This window comes from Ranitomeya variabilis, chromosome 1, assembly GCF_051348905.1.
Source record: "Ranitomeya variabilis isolate aRanVar5 chromosome 1, aRanVar5.hap1, whole genome shotgun sequence".
In the NCBI taxonomy this organism is placed as follows: Eukaryota; Metazoa; Chordata; class Amphibia; order Anura; family Dendrobatidae; genus Ranitomeya; species Ranitomeya variabilis.
This window is the reverse complement of record NC_135232.1, coordinates 362,262,346-362,284,190: the sequence shown is the minus strand read 5'-3', so window position 1 is coordinate 362,284,190 and position 21,845 is coordinate 362,262,346. Positions and strand designations below refer to the sequence as shown.

Below are 21,845 nucleotides of genomic sequence, written 5' to 3'. Positions count from 1 at the left end.
TGACATGCAACATATGACATGCAACATGCGATGGCATGCAGCATGCGACGACATGCAGCATGCAACATGTGACAACATGCGACATGTGACAACATGCGACATGCAACATACTACATGCAATGACATGCGACGACATGTGACAACATGCAACGACATGCACCATGTGACATGCACCATGTGACATGCACCATGTGACATGCACCATGCGACGACATGCACCATGCGACGACATGCGGCTACATGCTACATGCGATGACATGCAACATGCAGCATGTGACATGCGATAGCATGCGACGACATGCAACATGTGACATGCGACGACATGCGACATGCACCATGCGATGACATGCAACATATGACATGCAACATGCGATGGCATGCAGCATGCGACGACATGCAGCATGCTACATGCGATGACATGCAGCATGCTACATGCGATGACATGCAGCATGCGACATGCGATGACATGCAGCATGCGACATGCAGCATGCGATGACATGCAACATATGACATGCAACATGCGATGGCATGCAGCATGCGACGACATGCAGCATGCAACATGCTATGACATGCAGCATGCGACGACATGCACCATGCGATGACATGCGACACCCAACATGCAACATGCGATGACATGCAGCATGCAACGACATGCGACATGTGACATGCGACGACATGCAACATGACATGCACCATGCGACAACATGCAACATGCCACATACAGTACATACATACAACATACATATAGACACAGTACATATAACATAGATTACATACTCACCATCACTTGTCACTTTGTTCCCCGAAGCCAGTGTCACCTGTAAAAAATATTAAAATAATAAACAATATACTCCCTGATCCACAGAAATCCAATTAAAACGAGTGTCCCTCGACGGTCTCCCGTGGAGAGCAGGAGCATCAGCTGATGCGACTGCTCTCCAGGGGCTCCAGGAATACATTGATGGAAGGTATCCTTCCACAATGTATTCCTCACAATGTATTCCTACGCTCCTGTGAGAAAATAGTCCCTAGTCTCACTTTTGACATTGCTGTGTGAGAAAGTTCCCACGCAGCTTTTTGCCATAAAGTGAGACCAGTGAACTATGGTAACCTCTCAGTGATGCACTGCAAGAGCCATTGTCTCCTGTCAGTGTGTCACTGAAGGTCCTATAGAGCAGTGACATCACCCGATGTCACTGTTCTATAGGGGAGATCGTCGTGGGACACTCGTTATAATTGGACTGCATCGGACAGGGAGTATACGGTTTATTATTTTATGTTTTTTTGCAGGCGCTGAAGTATGGTAAGTATGGTTAAATAAAGAATATTAAAATACTTTTTTCTGGCTGTGTCTTTTTTTTTTTTTTTTTTAAGTCTTTTACTACTATAGGATTAATAATGGATAGGTGTCTTATTGACGCCTCTCCATTATTAACCCGGCTTAATGTCACCTTGCAATAGCAAGGTGACATTAACCCCTTATTACCCCATATCCCACCGCTACTCGGGAGTGGGAAGAGAGGGGCTAAGTGCCGGAATTGGCGCATTTAACAGATGCGCCATTTCTGGGGCGGCTGCGGGCTGGTATTTGTAGCCGGGGGGGCCAATATCCATGGCCCCTCTCTAGGCTATGAATATCAGCCCGCAGCTGTCTGCGTAGCCTTTCTGGCTATAAAATATAGGGGGACCCCACATCATATTTTTTTTTTTTTTTTTTTTTTTTTTGGGGCCCCCTATTTTAATAGCCAGTAAAGGCTACGCAGACAGCTGCGGGCTGATATTCATAGCAGGCTACAAATATTGGCCCCCGGCCGTCGGCTTTCCCCCTCTGGCACAGAAAATAGCGCAGGAGCCCACTCCATTTTTTTTCGTTTTTTTTTTTAACTGAAACAGTGTTCATTAACCCCTTTCTGCCAGCTGACGGAATAGTACGTCAGCTGGCAGTATCCCCCGCTTTGAGGTGGGCTTCGGCGGTGAGCCCACTTCAAAGCCGCAGCATGTTAGCTGTTTTCAATACAACAAAAAAATGTACTTGATCGCTAAACGGCATAGCGAGAAAAAAAAAATCATAAGCCAAAATTGTTTTTTTTGGTCGCCGCGACATTGCATTTAAATACAATAACGGGCGATCAAAAGAACGTATCTGCACAAAAGTGGTATAATTAAAAACGCCAGCTCGGCACGCAAAAAATTAGCCCTCACCCAACCTGATATCTCAGAAAATAGACGCTACGGGTATCAGAAAATGGCGCAATTATTTTATTTCTTTATAGCAAAGTTTGGAATTTTTTTCACCACTTAGATAAAAAATAACCTAGATGTGTTTGGTGTCTATGAACTCGTAAAGACCTGGAGAATCATAATGGCGGGTCAGTTTTATGCTGTGTGCACACGTTGCAGATTTGGGTGCAGAATTTTCTGCACAAAATCTGCATCTCCTTGCAGAAAAGGCAGCTGTTTTTTATGCATTTTTTTTTCACTTTTTCACGATTTTTGATGCCGCTTTTTGTGCGGTTTTGATGCAGTTCTTGGTGCAGTTTTCATTGCGTTTTTTGTGTGCTTTTGATTCAGGTTTTTTATGCTTTTTTTATGCAGTTTTTGGTGAAGTTTTGATGCGTTTTTGGTGCGTTTTTGATGCAGTTTTTGCTGCAGTTTTGATACGTTTTTTGATGCAGTTTTTAGTGCGGTTTTCATGCAGTTTTTTGGTGCAGTTTTGATGCTGTTTTTGAAAGCTAAATAAAGATATATTATTAAATAAAAACAAAAAAAAAAAGATTTGTGATGTCATTATTGTCCAACCTCCTCTTTTATATTTGTCCAACCCACACTCAATTACACACAGATAGATGAAATGGATAGACAGATCTACATATAGATAGATCTATAGATGCATACATCTATCTATTCATATATCTATAGATAGATGTATGGATAGTGTAGGGTCCACTGTCCGGATTAGGCTACTTTCACACTTCTGTCTTCTGGGCTCCATCGCAATCCGTCGTTATGGGCAAAAAAACGGATCCTGCAAATGTGCTTGCAGGATGTGTTTTTTGCCCATACACTTGTATTAGCACGGATCGCGACGGATGGGCACACGTCGCATCCTTCGTGCAACGGATCCGTCGTGTTTTGGCAGACGCGACGCACAAAACAAAGTTCAATGTAACTTTTTTTGTGCGACGTGTCTGCCATTTCTGACCGCGCATGCGTGGCCGGAACTCCGCCCCCTCCTCCCCGCTCATCACAATGGGCAGCGGATGCGTTGTAAAACTGCATCCGCAGCCCACATTGTGCTAAATTTAGCACAACGGCCGACGGTTTGCGACGGCCCCGTACCGACGGAAGTATGAAAGTAGCCTTACATCCGAATTAGCTGCAGATTGGATGCTGCGTATTTGTAGTCCCATCGGATGATTCCTGCACACACCCCAAAAGACCCCCCCGCACACACCCGAACAGTCCCGCACACACCTGAACAGCCCACAGACCCCGCCCGCACACATATACACGCACACAGTCACCGCCCACACACTTCCCTCCTCCCGAACTGCAGCGTTTCTCGGACCCACATCTGCAGCAAAACTGCAGATCTTTTTTTACATCTGCGGTTTTGCTGCGGATGTGCCCGACTCAATGAAAGTCTAAGGCTGGAGTCACACTACAACGAGATACGGCCTAGTCTTGTAGGTTAAATACAAACACCGGCACTCCGGAGCGGAGCTGTGCAGCTCCATGTATTGCTATGCGTCCGCAAGCTCCGCTCTGGAGTGCCGGTGCCAGAGCTTGGTTTTAACCTGCGAGACTCGGCCGTATCTCGCTGTAGTGTGATCCCGGCCTAAGGGTGCAGAAACACTGCAGTTCGGCAAAAAAGAAGTGACATGCTGCGGAAAAAAAAAAAGCTGCGTTTCGGTGCGGCTTTTTCCGCAGCATGTGCACAAGTCTGCGGCTCCCATAGACTTACATTGGTTGTGCACTACACTGCGGATTTTATGCAATTCTGTGCAGCAAAAAACCCTGCGGATCTGCAGTCAAATCCGCAACGTGTGCACACAGCCTTAGCATTTAGTGAACCTAGCAAAAAAGCCAAGCAAAAAACAAGTGTGGGATTGCACTTTTTTTGCAAATTCATCGCACTTTGAATTTTTTTCACATTTTCTGTTACACGATATGGTAAAACCAATGGTGTCGTTCAAAAGTACAACTTGTCCCGCAAAAGATAAGCCCTCACATGGCCATATTGACGGAAACATTATGGCTCTGGAAAGGGGTTTAGAAACATGGATATGGACATATCTATGGAAATAGACATGGATAGATAGATACATACAGATATATCTATCTATCCCATATCTATCTATCTATCTCTCTCATATCTATCTATCTATCTGTGTGTAATGGAGTGTGGGTTGGACAGAAATGACATCACAAATCTTTTTGAAGATAGAGGGGGGAGAGGAGGGAGGGGTTTGGGTGTGTTTTGGAGTGGGTGTGGTAGGTTCGGGCTTAGTGGCAGTGCAAAGCATCATGGAACTTGTAGTATTAGAGCACAAATACTCAGGAGAAAGGAGTATGCTGGGATTGCATGCCAAATTCGTGTGTGTGTGTGTGTGTGTGTGTGTGTGTGTGTGTGTGAAACATCGCACGGAGTGCAGTGCGAATCCCGCTGGCAGCAGAGGGAATGGAGAAATTACTTTCTCCATCTCTTCTGCAGCTGTGCTCTGATTCTCTGATGCGAGAGGATCAGAGTACTGAGACTCTGATCACGCTTGGAGCAGAGTGTCATTTGCATGCCACATTGATGTGATAGACTAGTGTCAGAGAGGCTCGGCGCCTGCACACTGCAGTACTTTGCTCAGCCCTCAAGAGGGCAGATAAAGTACGCCTGCGCCAGAGCCGCGACAAGAAGAGGACGTCATCGTAAGAAGATAGGAGACCCCGCGAAAAAAACGCCTAGCGGTAAAAAACGCAGCATGTTCATTAATTTTGTGGATTTTTCACGTTTTTCCGGCTATTTAATGCATTGGAAAGCTCCGGCAAAAAACGCATCAAACGCGCAAAATACGTGCAAAAAACGCATGTGGATTTCTTGCAGAAAATGTCCAGTTTTGCTCAGGAAATTTCTGCAAGAAATCCTGAACGTGTGCACATAGCCTAAAGGTGTTTTTATGCAAGTTTGTTACCGCTGTCAAAGTGAACTACGGAGGAACCGTGGCGGGACATGTCTGACCATCAAGTTCCTCGATAGTGCCAGCATTTTTTACACCCGAAATGTTAATCCAGTTTACTAATAAGATGCACCGAATTCATTAAGTGGCGTTCACCTTTTAATAAATTTGGCTTATTGTATTATATCTCATTCCTGCATACTAAATGCCAGTCCTAATGAATGCGGGCCATTCTATGTGAAGAGCGTTTCTCCCGCTCATAAGGGAGTTTTTCCTGGTACACCATGAATAAAAGTTAACTGTACGAAGGTCTGGTGATCACACGGTGACAATTAGGAAAGTAAGTGACTGCCTAATTATGATGTATAGGGACTTTCGTGTATTTTAAGTCAATTTTGAATAATGCTTCTGTGACTTACGTTGGTAGAGCACTTGTATCAGAAGTAATTTAGTGTCTGAGGAAGTTTGGGAAATGCCCTTTCCCTCAAGCAGCCAACCATAGAGAGCGATCCTAGTTGTCGCAGGCTGCATTCTGTCAGTGTACAAAGGAGAGCCACATACAGCCTGTACACACTACTTTGCATTCGGTACACTCTCTTAAATACACTACTTTGTCGTGTTGCAATTTATGAAATCACATATCAAGAAATTAGAGGATGTAGAAGTGGAATAAAAATGGTCCTCTTTTTGTGCTTATTCACACGCTTTGCAGCGATTCGCTCCCCTCAATTTTGTCCCCCAGCCTTTTTGAGAGTAAAACAAATCATTCAACCAAGGAACCTGGCTTAACGCTAAAGTTTTTTTTTCAAATGCGAAGCGAATCGCTACAAAGCGTGCGAATTAAGAGTCCGCATTAGATGCCACCTTTCAGATGCGGCTAATCCCATGGCAATATTGGCATCTGCTGCATCTAAGCATTTTGCTAACATCCACAATGGAAGCCTAGGTAATTTCAAATTTTGCGGAATAGAGAACGTTTACAAACCATCCAGAGGTGGGAACCATAAACACAAGTTGTTGCATAGAGAATCCTACTGGATGTGTGTTATACACAAATTCCGCATGGTTTAAATGTAAGGCATGATTTAATCACTCAGTATAGAGTCCTTATTTAAATGCAATTTTCCCTAACTTCTGACATATATTGTCTAAATGCAGGACAGGACTTCATTTTGTTTCATCAAATTCATTTTATAGAAATGCTGCTTTCAGTTTGTCACACCTGTTTTTAAGCACAATTTTCTATTGTATTTAGCATAAATATTAATTACTTTAATTATGCAACCGATCAGATTGATTAGAAACGCTATATACTTGTACTACCCGGTTTTCAGGTCAGATCATGACTAAGATGCAAGTCGAAATGCGTTGATCTTTCAGTGATAGACACAATATGTAGATCCAATTTTACCTACCGTACTTTGAGTTATTTTTTAGTAACCTCCGCCCCTCTCTGGATTTCTTCCGTTCCAATAAAAAACTTTGGGTCTAAATTAACATTTTTGTGACAAAATTAAATGTTAATTTTTTTTCTTTCCACATTTTAAAAATTCCTGTGAAGCACCTGAAATGTTAATAAACATCTTGAATGTGATTTTGAGCACTTTGAGGGGTGCAATTTTTAGAATGGTGTCACTTTTGGGTATTTTCTGTCGTATTGACCCCCCTAACTCACTTCAAATGTGATGTGATGTCCCTAAAAAAAAAAAAAAAAATTGTAAATTTTGTTGGAGAAATTAGATTGCTGGTCATTTTTTAACCCTTCTGACTTCCTAACGAAAAAAGTATGTTTAAAAAATTGTGCTGATGTAAAGTTGACATGTGGGAAGCTTTAATTATTAACTATTTTGTGTGATATAAATCTCTGATTTTAAGTTTAAGATTAAAAGCTTGAAAATTGCAAAATCTCCAATTGCTAAATTTCATATTTTTCACAAATAAACGCAAGTCATGTCGAAGAAATTTGACTACGATCCTAAAGTACAATTTATCACAAAAAACAATTTCAGACTCAGCGGGATCTGTTGAAGTGTTCCAGAATTATTACCACATAAAGTGACACTGGTCAGAATTGTAAAATTAGGCCCAGTCATGAAGGTGAAAACCGTCTCGGGGGTTAACGGACATTACAACTGTTATTTTTTTTTTTTTTTAGGATTTCTTTTGTGAATTCAGCGAGCAATCTCCTTGTGTACTATCCAGATCGCTCTTGCAGGTATAAAATGTCCTATTCTAATCACTACTTACAAGTACTTCTCACTAAGTTAGAATATCATCAAAAAGTTAATTTATTTCAGTTCTTCAATACAAAACGTGAATCTCATATATTATATAGTTAATACAAACGGAGTGATCTATATCAAGTGTTTTTCTATTCATGTTAATTATAGCTTACAGGCAATGACAATTCAGAAGTCGTTTTCTTAGTAAATTAGGAAAATTAGCAAAAAAATACCTGCAAATGCTTCCTAAGTGTTTAAACAGGTCCCTTAGTCTGTTTCAGTAGGCTCCACAATCATGGGGAAGACTGCTGACTTGACAGATGTCCAGAAGGCAGTCATTGACACACTCCACAAGGAAGTTAAGTCACAAGAAAGGCCATTGTAAAGAAGCTGGCTGTTCAGAGCGCCGTGTCCAAGCATATTAATGGAAAGTTGAGTAGAAGGAAAAAAAGTGTGGTATAAAAAGGTGCACAAGCAACTGGGATAACTGCAGCCTTGAAAGGATTGTTAAGAAAAGAGGATTCAAAAATTTGGGGGAGATTCACAAGGAGTGGACTGCTGCTGGAGTCATTGCTTCAAGAGCCACCACACACAGACGTATCCAGGACATGGGCTACAAGTGTCACATTCCTTGTGTCAAGCCACTCATGACCACTAGACAACGCCAGAAGCGTCTTACCCGTTCCAAGGAGAAAAAGAACTGGACTGTTGCTCAGTGGTCCAAGGTGTTGTTTTCAGATGAAAGTAAATTTTGTGTTTCATTTGGAAATCGAGGTCCCAAAGTATGAAGGGGAGAGTATAGAGGCACACAATCCAAGCTGCATGAGGTCTAGTGTGAAGTTTCCACAATCAGTGATCGTTTCGGGAGCCATGTCATCTGCTGGTTTAGGTCCACTGTGTTTTATCAAAACCAAAGTCAGTCCAGCTGTTTACCAGGAAATTTTAGAGCACTTCATGCTTCCCTCTGCCGTCAAGCTTTTTGGAGATGGAAATTTCATTCTCCAGCAGGACTTGGCACCTGTCCACACTGCCAAAGGTACCAATACCTGGTTTGAAAACAACAACAATATCACTGTGCTTGATTGGCCAGTAAACTCGCCTGACCTTAACCCCATGGAGAATCTATGGGGTATTGTCAAGAGGAAGGTGAAGACACCAGACCCAACAATGGAGACAAGCTGAAGGCTGCTATCAAAGCAACCTGAGCTTCCATAACACCTCAGCAGTGCCACAGGCTGATCGCCTCCATGCCACGCCGCATTGATGCAGTAATTGATGAAAGGAGCCCCGACCAAGTATTGAGTGCATTTACTGAACATACATTTCAGTAGGCCAACATTTCGGATTTAAAAATCATTTTTCAAGCTGGTGTTATAAAGTATTCTAATTTACTGAGATAATGACTTTTGGGTTTTCATTGGCTGTAAGCCATAATCATCAACATTAACAGAAATAAACACTTGAAATAGATCACTCTGTAATGACTCTATATAATATGAGATTCACTTTTTGTAATGAAGAACTGAAATGAATTAACTTTTTGATGATCTAATTTAGTGAGAGGCACCTGTATATTCCTTATGTGTAGCCTCCGTAATGCAGTTGTAGTTCTGTTCATCTGAGATCATCAAACCTTTTTAGTTTGGATCTTCTGCAGATGATTGACTGGTAGCCCATCATTATCCCTGCAGAATAATGCAGTATTGCATACTGGCCATTGAAAATCACCATCATCATCTGGCTCATACGAGAGGGGTGAAAGTATTATTTGGTTATTTGTTTTCCTGATACTAATTTACTCTTTTTATTCTATAGACCACTTTTTTGGTTGATAACAAAAAAGTATTTGGAACCCATCTAATGCAAGACATGATAAAAGATGCATTGCGGTCCTTTGTGAGTCCCCCTGTCCTGTCTTCTAAGTATGTATTTTAACAGGTTTTTGCTTACTTGTAACAATGACACTTTGCTTTGTCTGTTTTGCTTATAGTATTCTTATCTTTTAGATGCTGCTTGTATAATAATCATCAAGCAAAAGACTACATAGATTCGTTTGTCACCCACTGTGTACGGGTAAGTGTAAAACGTCTTTTTTATACATATCTAATTTTGTGAACTTTGAAACGCACAGTTTTTAGCCTGAAAAAATATTGATAGTGTTTGTGTCTGATAGTCTACAAACAGGGGAACCCAGAAGTGGCCGTTCAACAATTGGCCAAGAATTGCTAGGCTTGATCTTACTAGTCATGCACTGCATAGCCACCTCCTCCACCTGTTTGGCTCAGCGCCTATCTTCTTCTGCAACCGCTCTGTATGGGCTGATTCCACAGTACTACTGCTATAGATGCTCCGTGCTTGGGCTGATTCAACAGCAGTAATAATAGTTTCAGCCTAGACACAAGCATCCACAGCAGTAGTACTGTGGGATTAGCACAGACACCGTGACCATTCTTGACTGGTCCAGCCAGAGCCCTGACCTAAACCCAACTGAGCTTCTCTGGAGAGACCTGAAAATGGCTGTCAACCAACATTCACCATCCAACCTGAAGGAACTGGAGAGGATCTGCAAGGAAGAATGGTAGAGGTTCCCAAAATCCAGGTGTGAAAAGTTGTTGCATCATTCCCAAGAAGACTCATGGCTGTACTAGCTCAAAAGGGTGCTTCTACTCAATACTGAGCAAAGGGTCTGAATACTTATGATCCTGTGATATTTCAGTTTTTCTTTATTAAATTTGCAAAAATTTCTACATTTCAGTTTTTCAGTCAAGATGTGGTGCAGAGTGTACATTAATGAGAAAAAAATTAAACTTTTTTGAATTTACCAAATGGCTGCAGTGAAACAGAGTGAAAAATTTGAAGGGGTCTGAAATACTTTCTGTTCCCACTGTGTGTACATACACCCCCCAATGGGGGTGGTCTTTGTTGTCTTTTCTCATTCAATGGTCCTCTACCAGAGGCCTGGAAGTTTGAGGGTTCTGGGCTGGATCTTACTTGTTCCCAGCTCAGATGTTGCTTCTGAGATCTGTTGTAGCCATTCTTCCAACTTAGGGGTCCCTGCTCCAAGTGTTCCTGTCACCACTGGAATCACTGTTGCCTTCACCTTCCACATCTTCTCCAGTTCTCCTTTGAGGCTCTGGTATTTCTCCAGCTTCTCATATTCCTTTTTTCTGATGTTGAGGTCACATGGCACTGCCACATCTATCATTGCTGTCTTCTGATCCTTGTCTACTATCACAATGTCTGGTTGGTTAGCCAACACCTGCTAATCTGTCTGGATCTTGAAGTCCCACAGGATTTTAGCCCTTTCATTCTCCACCACTTTTTCTGGCTCTCCCACCTGGACTTACGGGGACTTAGCCTATATGCTGTGCAGATGTTCCCTTATACAATTCCCGCTACTTGGTTGTGGCGTTTGTTATACGCGTGCCTAATTGCATTTTGCATCCTTCCACTATGTGTTGGACTGTTTTTGAGGTTTCTTTGCATAGTCTGCACTAGGTTCTTGTTTTGTGTGGTAGATTCCTGCTTCTATGGATCTGGTACTTAGTGCTTGCTCTTGTGCCGCTATGATTAGTGCCTCTGTGCTGTCTCGGTGTCCAGCTTTCTCCAGCCATTGGTAGGATTTCTCCATGTCAGCCATCTCCATTATCTGTCGATGGTACATCCCATGCATTGGGCTTTTCTTGCCATGGCGCTTTATGTTCCTGTTCTTCTTTCCAGATCTGTTGTTGTTGCTGCCTTAGGCTTTCTCTCAGCTTCTCAACTTTTGGTGCCATTTTTCTGATGTATTCCTGGATACTCCTTGTTTCATCCATGAGGAAGGCCTGGATGCTTATGAGGCCTCGACCACCCTGCTTTCTGTTGGTATACAATCTTTGGGTGTTAGACTTTGGGTGGAGACATATATACAGTGCCTTGCGAAAGTATTCGGTTCCCTGGAACTTTTCAACCTTTTGCCACATATCATGCTTTAAACATGAAGATACCAAATGTAAATTTTTGGTGAAGAATCAACAAGTGGAGCACAGTTGTGTGAATTTGAAAGAAATTTTATTGGTTATTTTTAATTTTTGTGGAAATTCAAAAACAGAAAAGTGGGGCATGAAATATTATTCGGTCCCTTTACTTTCAGTGCAGCAAACACACTCCAGAAGTTCATTGTTTATCTCTGAATGATCCAATGTTGTCCTAAATGCCTAGTGATGATAAATATACCGTATACTCGAGTATAAGCCGACCCCCCTAATTTTGCCACACAAAACTGGGAAAACTTATTGACTCGAGTATAAGCCTAGGGTGGAAAATGCAGAAGCTACCGGTAAATGTCAAAAATAAAAATAGATACCAATAAAAGTAAAATTAATTGAGACATCAGTAGGTTAAGTGTTTTTGAACATCCATATTGAATCAGGAGCCCCATATAATGCTCCATACAGTTCCTGATGGGCCCCATAAGATGCTCAATACAAAATACGCCCCATATAATGCTCCATATTAAAATATGCCTCATATAATGCTGCACAAAGGTTAATAATGGCCCCATAAGATGCTCCATAGAAACATTTGCCCCATACAATGCTGCATAAAAGTTGATGGCCCTATAAGATGCTCCACACATTGTGGCCCCATGAGATGCTCCACACATTGTGGCCCCATGAGATGCTCCACACATTGTGGCCCCATGAGATGCTCCACACATTGTGGCCCCATGAGATGCTCCACACATTGTGGCCCCATGAGATGCTCCACACATTGTGGCCCCATGAGATGCTCCACACATTGTGGCCCCATGAGATGCTCCACACATTGTGGCCCCATGAGATGCTCCACACATTGTGGCCCCATACGATGCTCCACACATTGTGGCCCCATACGATGCTCCACACATTGTGGCCCCATACGATGCTCCACATATTTGCCCCATATGCTGTTGCTGCGATTAAAATAAAAAAAAATCACATACTCGCCTCTCTTCGCTCAGGCTCCCGGCACTTGCGATAGTCACCTTCCTCGTTCCACTTCGCGTCATCACGCCCTCTGACCTGAACAGTAAGTACAGAGGATGGAAGACAGAGCAGCACGCAGCGGTGGAACGAGGAAGGTGACTATCGCGCACTGCTCACCTCCCCCTATATACTCACCTGCTCCCGGCGCGGTCCCTGGCAGCGTCTCACTGTCAGATGGTCTCCGGGAGCCGTCGGCATCTTCCTGTGTTCAGCGGTCACATACCGCTCATTACAGTAATGAACATGCATCCATATTCATTACTTTAATGAGCGGTACCACGTGACCGCTGAACACAGGAAGAGCTGCCCGGAGACCATGGGACATGCAGGGACAGCGCCAGGAGCAGGTGAGTATGTCACCGCGCCGCTGACAATGACCCGCTGACAATGACTCGAGTATAAGCCGAGAGGGTCACTTTCAGCCCAAAAAGGTGGGCTGAAAATCTCGGCTTATATTCGAGTATATACGGTAATCCACCTGTATGTAATCAAGTTTCCGTATAAATGCACCTGCTCTGTGATAGTCTCAGGGATCTGTTTGAAGCACAGAGAGCATCATGAAGACCAAGGAACACAACAGGCAGGTCCGTGATACTGTTGTGGAGAAGTTTATTGCCAGATTTGGATACAAAATAATTTTCAAAACTTTAACCATCCCAAAGAGCACTGTGCAAGCGATCATATTGAAATGGAAGGAGTAACATACCACTGCCAATCTACCAAGACCTGGCCGTCCCTCTAAACTTTCATCTCAAACAAGGAGAAGACTGATCAGAGATGCAGCCAAGAGGCCCATGATCACTCTGGATGAACTGCAGAGATCTACAGCTGAGGTGTGACAGTCTGTCCATAGGACAACAATCAGTCGTACACTGCTCAAATCTGGCCTTTATGGAAGAGTGGCAAGAAGAAAGCCATTTCTCAAAGATATCCATAAAAAGTGTTGTTTAAAGTTTGCAACAAGCCACCCGGGACACACACCAAACATGTGGAAGAAGGTGCTCTGGTCAGATGAAACCAAAATCGAACTTTTTGGCAACAATGCCAAACGATATGTTTGGTGTAAAGGCAACAGAGCTCATCATCCTTAACACACCATCCCCACTGTCAAACATGGTGGTGGCAGCATCATGGTTTGGGCCTACTTTTCTTCAGCAGGGACAGGGAAGATGGTTAAAATTGATGGGAAGATGGATGGAGCCAAATACAGGACCATTCTTGAAGAAAACCTGTTGGAGTCTGCAAAAGACAATGGAATGGTTCACAAATAAACCCTTCCAGGTGTTAGAATGGCCAAGTCAAAGTCCAGACCTTAATCCAATCGAGAATCTGTGGAAAAAGCTGAAAACTGCTCTTCACAAACGATCTCCATCAAACCTCACTGAGCTCGAGCTGTTTGCCAAGTAAGAATGGGCAAGAATTTCAGTCTCTCGATGTTAAAAACTGATAGAGGCATACCCCAAGTGACTTGCAGCTGTAATCGCAGCAAACTATTGCAAAAGTGGCGCAACAAAGTATTAAGTTAACCCCTTACTGACCTCGGACGGGATAGTACGTCCGAGGTCAGCTCCCCTGCTTTGATGCAGGGCTCCGCGGTGAGCCCGCATCAAATCCGGGACATGTCAGCTGTTTTGAACAGCTGACATGTGCCCGCAATAGCGGCGGGTGAAATCGCGATTCACCCGCCACTATTAACTAGTTAAATGCCGCTGTCAAACGCAGACAGCGGCATTTAACTACCGCATCCGGCCGGGCAGCCGGATATGAGCGCATCGCCGACCCCCGTCACATGATCGGAGGTCGGCGATGCTTCTCCATTGTAACCATAGAGGTCCTTGAGACCTATATGGTTACTGATCGCCGGTAGCTGTGATCGCCACCCTGTGGTCGGCGCTCACAGCACACCTGATTTTCTACTACATAGCAGCGAACAGCAGATCGCTGCTATGTAGCAGAGGCGATCGTGCTGTGCCTGCTTCTAGCCTCCCATGGAGGCTATTGAAGCATGGCAAAAGTAAAAAAAAAAAAAATGTGAAAAAAATAAAAAAATATAAAAGTTTAAATCACCCCCCTTTCGCCCCAATCAAAATAAATCAATAAAAAAAAATCAAACCTACACATTTGGTATCGCCACGTTCAGAATCGCCCGATCTATCAATAACAAAAAAAGCATTAACCTGATTGCTAAACGACGTAACGAGAAAAAACATCGAAACGCCAGAATTACGTTTTTTTGGTCGCCGCAAAATTAAAATGCAATAACGGGTGATCAAAAGAACGTATCTGCACCGAATTGGAATCATTAAAAACGCCAGCTCGGCACGCAAAAAATAAGCCCTCAACCGACCCCAGATCATGAAAAATGGAGACGCTACGGGTATCGGAAAATGGCGCAATTTTTTTTTTTTTTTTTTTTTTTTAGCAAAGTTTGGAATTTTTTTTCACCATTTAGGTAAAAAATAACCTAGTCATGTTAGGTGTCTATGAACTCGTAGTGACCTGGAGAATCATAATGGCAGGTCAGTTTTAGCACTTAGTGAACCTAGCAAAAAAGCAAAGCAAAAAACAAGCGTGGGATTGCACTTTTTTTGCAATTTCACTGCACTTGGAATTTTTTTTCACGTTTTCTAGTACACGACATGGTAAAACCAATGATGTCGTTCAAAAGTACAACTCGTCCCGCAAAAAATAAGCCCTCACATGGCCAAATTGACGGAAAAATAAAAAAGTTATGGCTCTGGGAAGGAGGGGAGTGAAAAACGAACACGGGAAAACGAAAAAAATCCCAAGGTCATGAAGGGGTTAAAGGGGCCGAATAATATTGCACGCCCCACTTTTCAGTTTTTGAATTTCCGCAAAAATTGAAAATAACCAATAAATTTCGTTCAACTTCACAATTGTGTTCTACTTGTTGATGCTTCACCAAAAATTTACATTTGGTATCTTTGTTTGAAGCATGATATGTGGGAAAAGGTTGAAAAGTTCAGGGAGCCGAATACTTTCGCAAGGCACTGGTATGTGTGTATGTATATATGTGTGTGTGTGTATATGTGTATATATATATATATATATATATATATATATATATATATATATATATATATATATATATATATATATATATATATATATATATATATATATATATATATATATATATATATATATATATATATATATATACCCCGTATATACTCGAGTATAAGCTGACCCCCCCTAATTTTGCCACAAAAAACTGGGAAAACTTATTGACTCGAGTATAAGCCTAGGGGGCAAAATGCAGCAGCTACCGGTAAATGTCAAAAGTAATAATAGATACCAATAAAAGTAAAATTAATTGAGACATCAGTAGGTTGTGTCTTTGAATATCCATATTGAATCAGGAGCCCCATATAATGCTCCATAAAGTTTATGATGTCCCCATAAGATGCTCCATATTAAAATATGCCCCATATAATCCTGCATAAAGGTTAATAAAGGCCCCATAAGATGCTCCATACACATTTGCCCAATATAATGCTGCACAAATGCTGATTATGGCCCCATAAGATGCTCTATAAAGATATTTGCCCCTTATAGTGCTGCACAAACGTTATGGCCCTATAAGATGCTCCATACAGACACTTGCCCCATATGCCGTAGTGCCCTACAAACGTTAATTATGGCCCCATACAGACACTTGCCCCATATAGTGCTGCACAAACATTATGCCCCTATATAGTGCGGCAGAAACGTTATGGCCCCATATAGTGCTGCAGAAACGTTATGGCTCCATATAGTGCTGCAGAAACGTTATGGCCCCATATAGTGCTGCAGAAACGTTATGGCCCCATATAGTGCTGCAGGAATGTTATGGCCCCCAAATAGTGCTGCAGGAACGTTATGGCCCCATAGATGCTCCATACAGATATTTGCCCCATTTGCTGCGATGAAAAAAATAAATCACATACTCACCTCTCCGTCGCTCAGGCCCCCGGCACTTTCAATAGTCACCTGCTCCTCGTTCCGGGCACCGATCTGTCTCCAGCACTGACGTTCAGCAGAGGGTGCGCACTAACTACGTCACCGCGCCCTCTGACCTCAGCGTCACTGCTGGAGACAGATCGGCGCCCGGAACGAGGAGCAGGTGACTATCGCGCAGCGCTGCGCTCCCCTTCCCGTATACTCACCTGGTCCTGCCGCTGTGTAGATCCTGCTTCCCCGACGCCGCAGCGCTTCATCCTGTACTCAGCGGTCACATGGTCCTGCTGATTACAGTAATGAATATGTGGCTCCACCCCTATGAGAGGTTGAGCCGAATATTCATTTACTGTAATGAGCGGGACCATGTGACCGCTGAGTACAGGAAGAAGCTGAAGCTGCTGCTGCTGCCGGCGCTGGGGAAGCAGGGACCGCGCCTGGACTAGGTGAGTATCTTTAGACAGCCCCCGCTCCCCCTCCCCTGCCGACCCCCGGTATGACTCGAGTATAAGCCGAGAGGGGCAATTTCAGCCCCAAAAAGTGGGCTGAAAATCTCGGCTTATACTCGAGTATATACGGTATATGTGCGCGTGTGTGTGTGTGTGTATATGTATGTATGTATATATGTGTGTGTGTGTGTGTGTGTGTATATATATATATATATATATATATATATATATATATATATATATATATATATATATATATATATATATATATATATATATATATATATATATATCTATCTCTCTCAGACACAGACACACACATCTTTGCCTCTGAAAATCCCAAGTGTTAGATATTGATGTAATATTTTCTATTGTAATTTTTATGTTTACATACAGACCATTATGATCTGGTTTGTATCATGTGTCAGACCCATATTAAGTTGGAGGAGTTCTAGTGGCCCCATGGCGATGAGTGAATATGTTCCTTTCTTCCTTTCGCTATGACAACGAAAATCTATATCTCATAAATATCGGGTCAGTACAAACCCCAATATTCCTATCTTGACCCCAGAGAAGGAGTGACTATGGAAGATGCTTTGATGAGAACAAGTTACCTCTGTGTAAACAGATCTTATTTTGGTATCTGGTTCCCAGAAATGATTTTCCCCGTTTAATTAACTGGACACTGCTGGGAGCTGCTGCTGTTTTAATTGTTTTTTCTGACTTCCCCATATGTTCAATGTAAGGTCCTGCTTTCATGTTTGAATTGTCAGCTCTTCTCCCTTCTGGAGATGTCCTACTGATTTTAATGTTTCTATGACACTATGACCCTCCTATTCAGGAGCTAGTGAGCTGCTCTGGTTTATGATACAGTATTTATTAAGCTAGTCACTGTTACAGTAGAGATGAATGTCCACCCTCACATGAATATCCAGTATTATGTATTATAACTTGTGGTAGCTGTCACTTTAGCCCTAAAGACATCTACATCTGTTCTATTAACAGGAAAACAATTTGCTTTGCTACTGCAGATTCTTATCATAGTAGTAACAAAATAATGACCCCAACAGACTAGACCACGTAGTAATGTTAGCCCTTCTTTCTTAAAGGGAACCTGTCACCCCCCAGTCGTTTCAAACTAAAAGAGCCACCTTGTGCAGCAGTAATGATGCATTCTGACAAGGTAGCTCTTTTAGTTCTGGGTGCTGTAACTAGAGAAATAATCCGTTTTAGAATTTGTCTGAAATACCTGGTCCTCAGTCAAGTAGGCCGGCGTTTCCCCCCTGCTTCAGGCAGCACACAGCTGTAACTCACATCTTCTTGGCACCGGGCGCCGCCTTCTCCTCACCGCTGTTTTCAAAGTAGCCGGCGCCTGCGCTCTTTTCCCCTGCCTGGTGCAGGCGCAGTGAGCGCTGGCCGTCTTTCCTCATATGCAGCTCAGCTGACTGCGCCTGCGCGGCCGCCCTGCCTGTGAATCCCAGCCCCGCAGTGACTTATGATTTATTCACATTGCGGGGGGTGACAGCTGTGTGCTGTCTGAAGCAGGGGGGAAACGCCGGCCTACTTGACTGAGGACCAGGTATTTCAGACAAATTCTAAAACGGATTATGTCTGCAGTTACAGCACCCAGAACTAAAAGAGCCATTTAGGGAGGTTAATAAGTGGCTCAAGAATTGGTGTAGGAAGGAGGGGTTTGGGTTCCTGCAGAACTGGGCCGACTTCTCAGTTGGCTACAGGCTCTACGCTAGGGATGGGCTGCACCTCAATGGGGAAGGGGCAGCTGTGCTGGGGGAGAAAATGGTTAGAAGGTTGGAGGAGTGTTTAAACTAGGGATTGGGGGGGAGGGTATTCATTTTATAGGAGGGGAAGATAGTGCAGATAGAGACCTGGGCACAAATAAGGAAGTTGGGGGTGGCGGTGGCATGGGGGGTGGGGTTAGAACAGTTAGTAATTTAAGAAAGAATAGAGGTACAGAGAGGAACATCAAGTGCATGCATACTAATGCCAGAAGCCTCGCCAACAAAATGGATGAATTAGAACTAATGTTGTTGGAGCATAATTATGACATGGTGGGGATATCTGAGACGTGGCTGGATGAGAGCCATGACTGGGCTGTTAACTTGCAGGGCTATAGCCTGTTCAGAAATGACCGTACAGATAAGCGAGGGGGAGGGGTGTGTCTATATGTAAAATCTTCCTTAAAACCCATCCTGCGTGATAATATAGGTGAATTTAATGAAAATGTAGAGTCCCTGTGGGTGGAGATAAGGGGAGGGGGAAAAAATAATAAATTACTGATAGGGGTTTGTTATAAATCTCCAAAAATAATGGAAGCAATGGAGAATATCCTCGTAAAGCAAATAGATGAAGCTGCGACTCAAGGAGAAGTCATTATTATGGGGGACTTCAACTACCCTGAAATAGATTGGGGAACAGAAACCTGCAGTTCCAGCAAAGGTAATCGGTTTTTGACAACTATGAGAGACAATTACCTTTCACAACTGGTTCAGGACCCAACAAGGAGGGGGGCACTGCTAGACCTAATATTAACCAACAGGCCAGACGGCATATCAAATATAAGGGTTGGGGGTCACTTGGGGAATAGTGATCACAAAATAATAAGTTTTCATGTAACCTTTAATAAGATGGGTAGTAGGGGGGTGACAAGGACACTAAACTTCAGGAGGGCAAATTTCCAACGGATGAGAGAGGATCTTGGTGCAATTAACTGGGACGATATCCTGAGACACAAAAATACACAAAGAAAATGGGAGACGTTTATTAGCATCCTGGATAGGACCTGTGCACAGTATATACCGTATGGGAATAAACATACTAGAAATAGGAAGAAACCAATATGGCTAAATAGAGCTGTAAGGGGCGCAATAAGGGACAAAAAGAAAGCATTTAGAGAATTAAAGGAAGTAGGTAGTGAGGAGGCATTAAATAAATACAGAAAATTAAATAAATTCTGTAAAAAGCAAATCAAGGCAGCAAAGATTGAGACAGAGAGACTCATTGCCAGAGAGAGTAAAAATAATCCCAAAATATTCTTTAACTATATAAATAGTAAGAAACTAAAAAATGACAGTGTTGGCCCCCTTAAAAATAATCTGGGGGAAATGGTGGATGAGGATGAGGAAAAAGCCAATATGCTAAATGACTTTTTTTCATCAGTATTTACAAAAGAAAATCCCATGGCAGACAAAATGACTAGTGATAAAAATTCCCCATTAAATGTCACCTGCTTAACCCAGCAGGAAGTACAGCGGCGTCTAAAAATAACTAAAATTGACAAATCTCCAGGCCCGGATGGGATACACCCCCGAGTACTGCAGGAACTAAGTACAGTCATTGATAGACCATTATTTTTAATCTTTAAAGACTCCATAATAACAGGGTCTGTACCACAGGACTGGCGTATAGCAAATGTGGTGCCAATATTCAAAAAAGGGGCAAAAACTGAACTCTGTAATTATAGGCCAGTAAGCTTAACCTCTACTGTGGGTAAAATCCTGGAGGGCATTCTAAGGGATACTATACTGGAGTATCTGAAGAGGAATAACCTTATGACCCAGTATCAGCACGGGTTTACTAGGGACCGTTCATGTCAGACTAATTTGATCAGCTTCTATGAAGAGGTAAGTTCCGGACTGGACCAAGGGAACCCAGTGGACGTAGTGTATATGGACTTTTCCAAAGCTTTTGATACGGTGCCACACAAAAGGTTGTTACATAAAATGAGAGTAATGGGGATAGGGGAAAATATGTGTAAGTGGGTTGAGAGCTGGCTCAGGGATAGGAAACAAAGGGTGGTTATTAATGGAGCACACTCGGACTGGGTTGCGGTTAGCAGTGGGGTACCACAGGGGTCAGTATTGGGCCCTCTTCTTCTTAACATATTTATTAATGACCTTGTAGGGGGCATTCAGAGTAGAATTTCAATATTTGCAGATGACACTAAACTCTGCAGGGTAATCAATACAGGGGAGGACAATTTTATATTACAGGATGATTTATGTAAACTAGAAGCTTGGGCTGATAAATGGCAAATGAGCTTTAATGGGGATAAATGTAAGGTCATGCACTTGGGTAGAAGTAATAAGATGTATAACTATGTGCTTAATTCTAAAACTCTGGGCAAAACCGTCAATGAAAAAGACCTGGGTATATGGGTGGATGACAAACTCATATTCAGTGGCCAGTGTCAGGCAGCTGCTACTAAGGCAAATAAAATAATGGGATGCATTAAAAGAGGCATAGATGCTCATGAGGAGAACATAATTTTACCTCTATACAAGTCACTAGTTCGACCACACTTAGAATACTGTGCACAGTTCTGGTCTCCGGTGTATAAGAAAGACATAGCTGAACTGGAGCGGGTGCAGAGAAGAGCGACCAAGGTTATTAGAGGACTGGGGGGTCTGCAATACCAAGATAGGTTATTACACTTGGGGCTATTTAGTTTGGAAAAACGAAGACTAAGGGGTGATCTTATTTTAATGTATAAATATATGAGGGGACAGTACAAAGACCTTTCTGATGATCTTTTTAATCATAGACCTGAGACAGGGACAAGGGGGCATCCTCTACGTCTGGAGGAAAGAAGGTTTAAGCATAATAACAGACGCGGATTCTTTACTGTAAGAGCAGTGAGACTATGGAACTCTCTGCCGTATGATGTTGTAATGAGTGATTCATTAATTAAATTTAAGAGGGGACTGGATACCTTTCTGGAAAAGTATAATATTACAGGGTATATACACTAGATTCCTTGATAAGGCGTTGATCCAGGGAACTAGTCTGATTGCCGTATGTGGAGTCGGGAAGGAATTTTTTTCCCCATGGTGGAGTTACTCTTTGCCACATGGGTTTTTTTTGCCTTCCTCTGGATCAACATGTTAGGGCATGTTAGGTTAGGCTATGGGTTGAACTAGATGGACTTACAGTCTTCCTTCAACCTTAATAGCTATGTAACTATGTAAGAATGCAGCATTACTGCTGCACAAGGTGGCTCTTTTAGTTTGAAACGACTGGGGG

General features: G+C 42.7%; 1 protein-coding gene across 2 annotated transcripts in view; it reads left to right on the top strand.

The window, feature by feature from the left end:
* The window catches only part of NAA35 (N-alpha-acetyltransferase 35, NatC auxiliary subunit), an 87,192-nt gene that overhangs the window by 29,106 nt on the left and 36,241 nt on the right, over window positions 1-21,845 (top strand). For both annotated transcript variants that reach the window (XM_077248947.1, XM_077248948.1), the window contains exons 13-15: window positions 7,324-7,383; window positions 9,206-9,312; window positions 9,397-9,463. In XM_077248947.1, coding sequence (XP_077105062.1) covers window positions 7,324-7,383; window positions 9,206-9,312; window positions 9,397-9,463 — 234 coding nt within the window. The remainder of the gene's footprint in view (window positions 1-7,323; window positions 7,384-9,205; window positions 9,313-9,396; window positions 9,464-21,845) is intronic.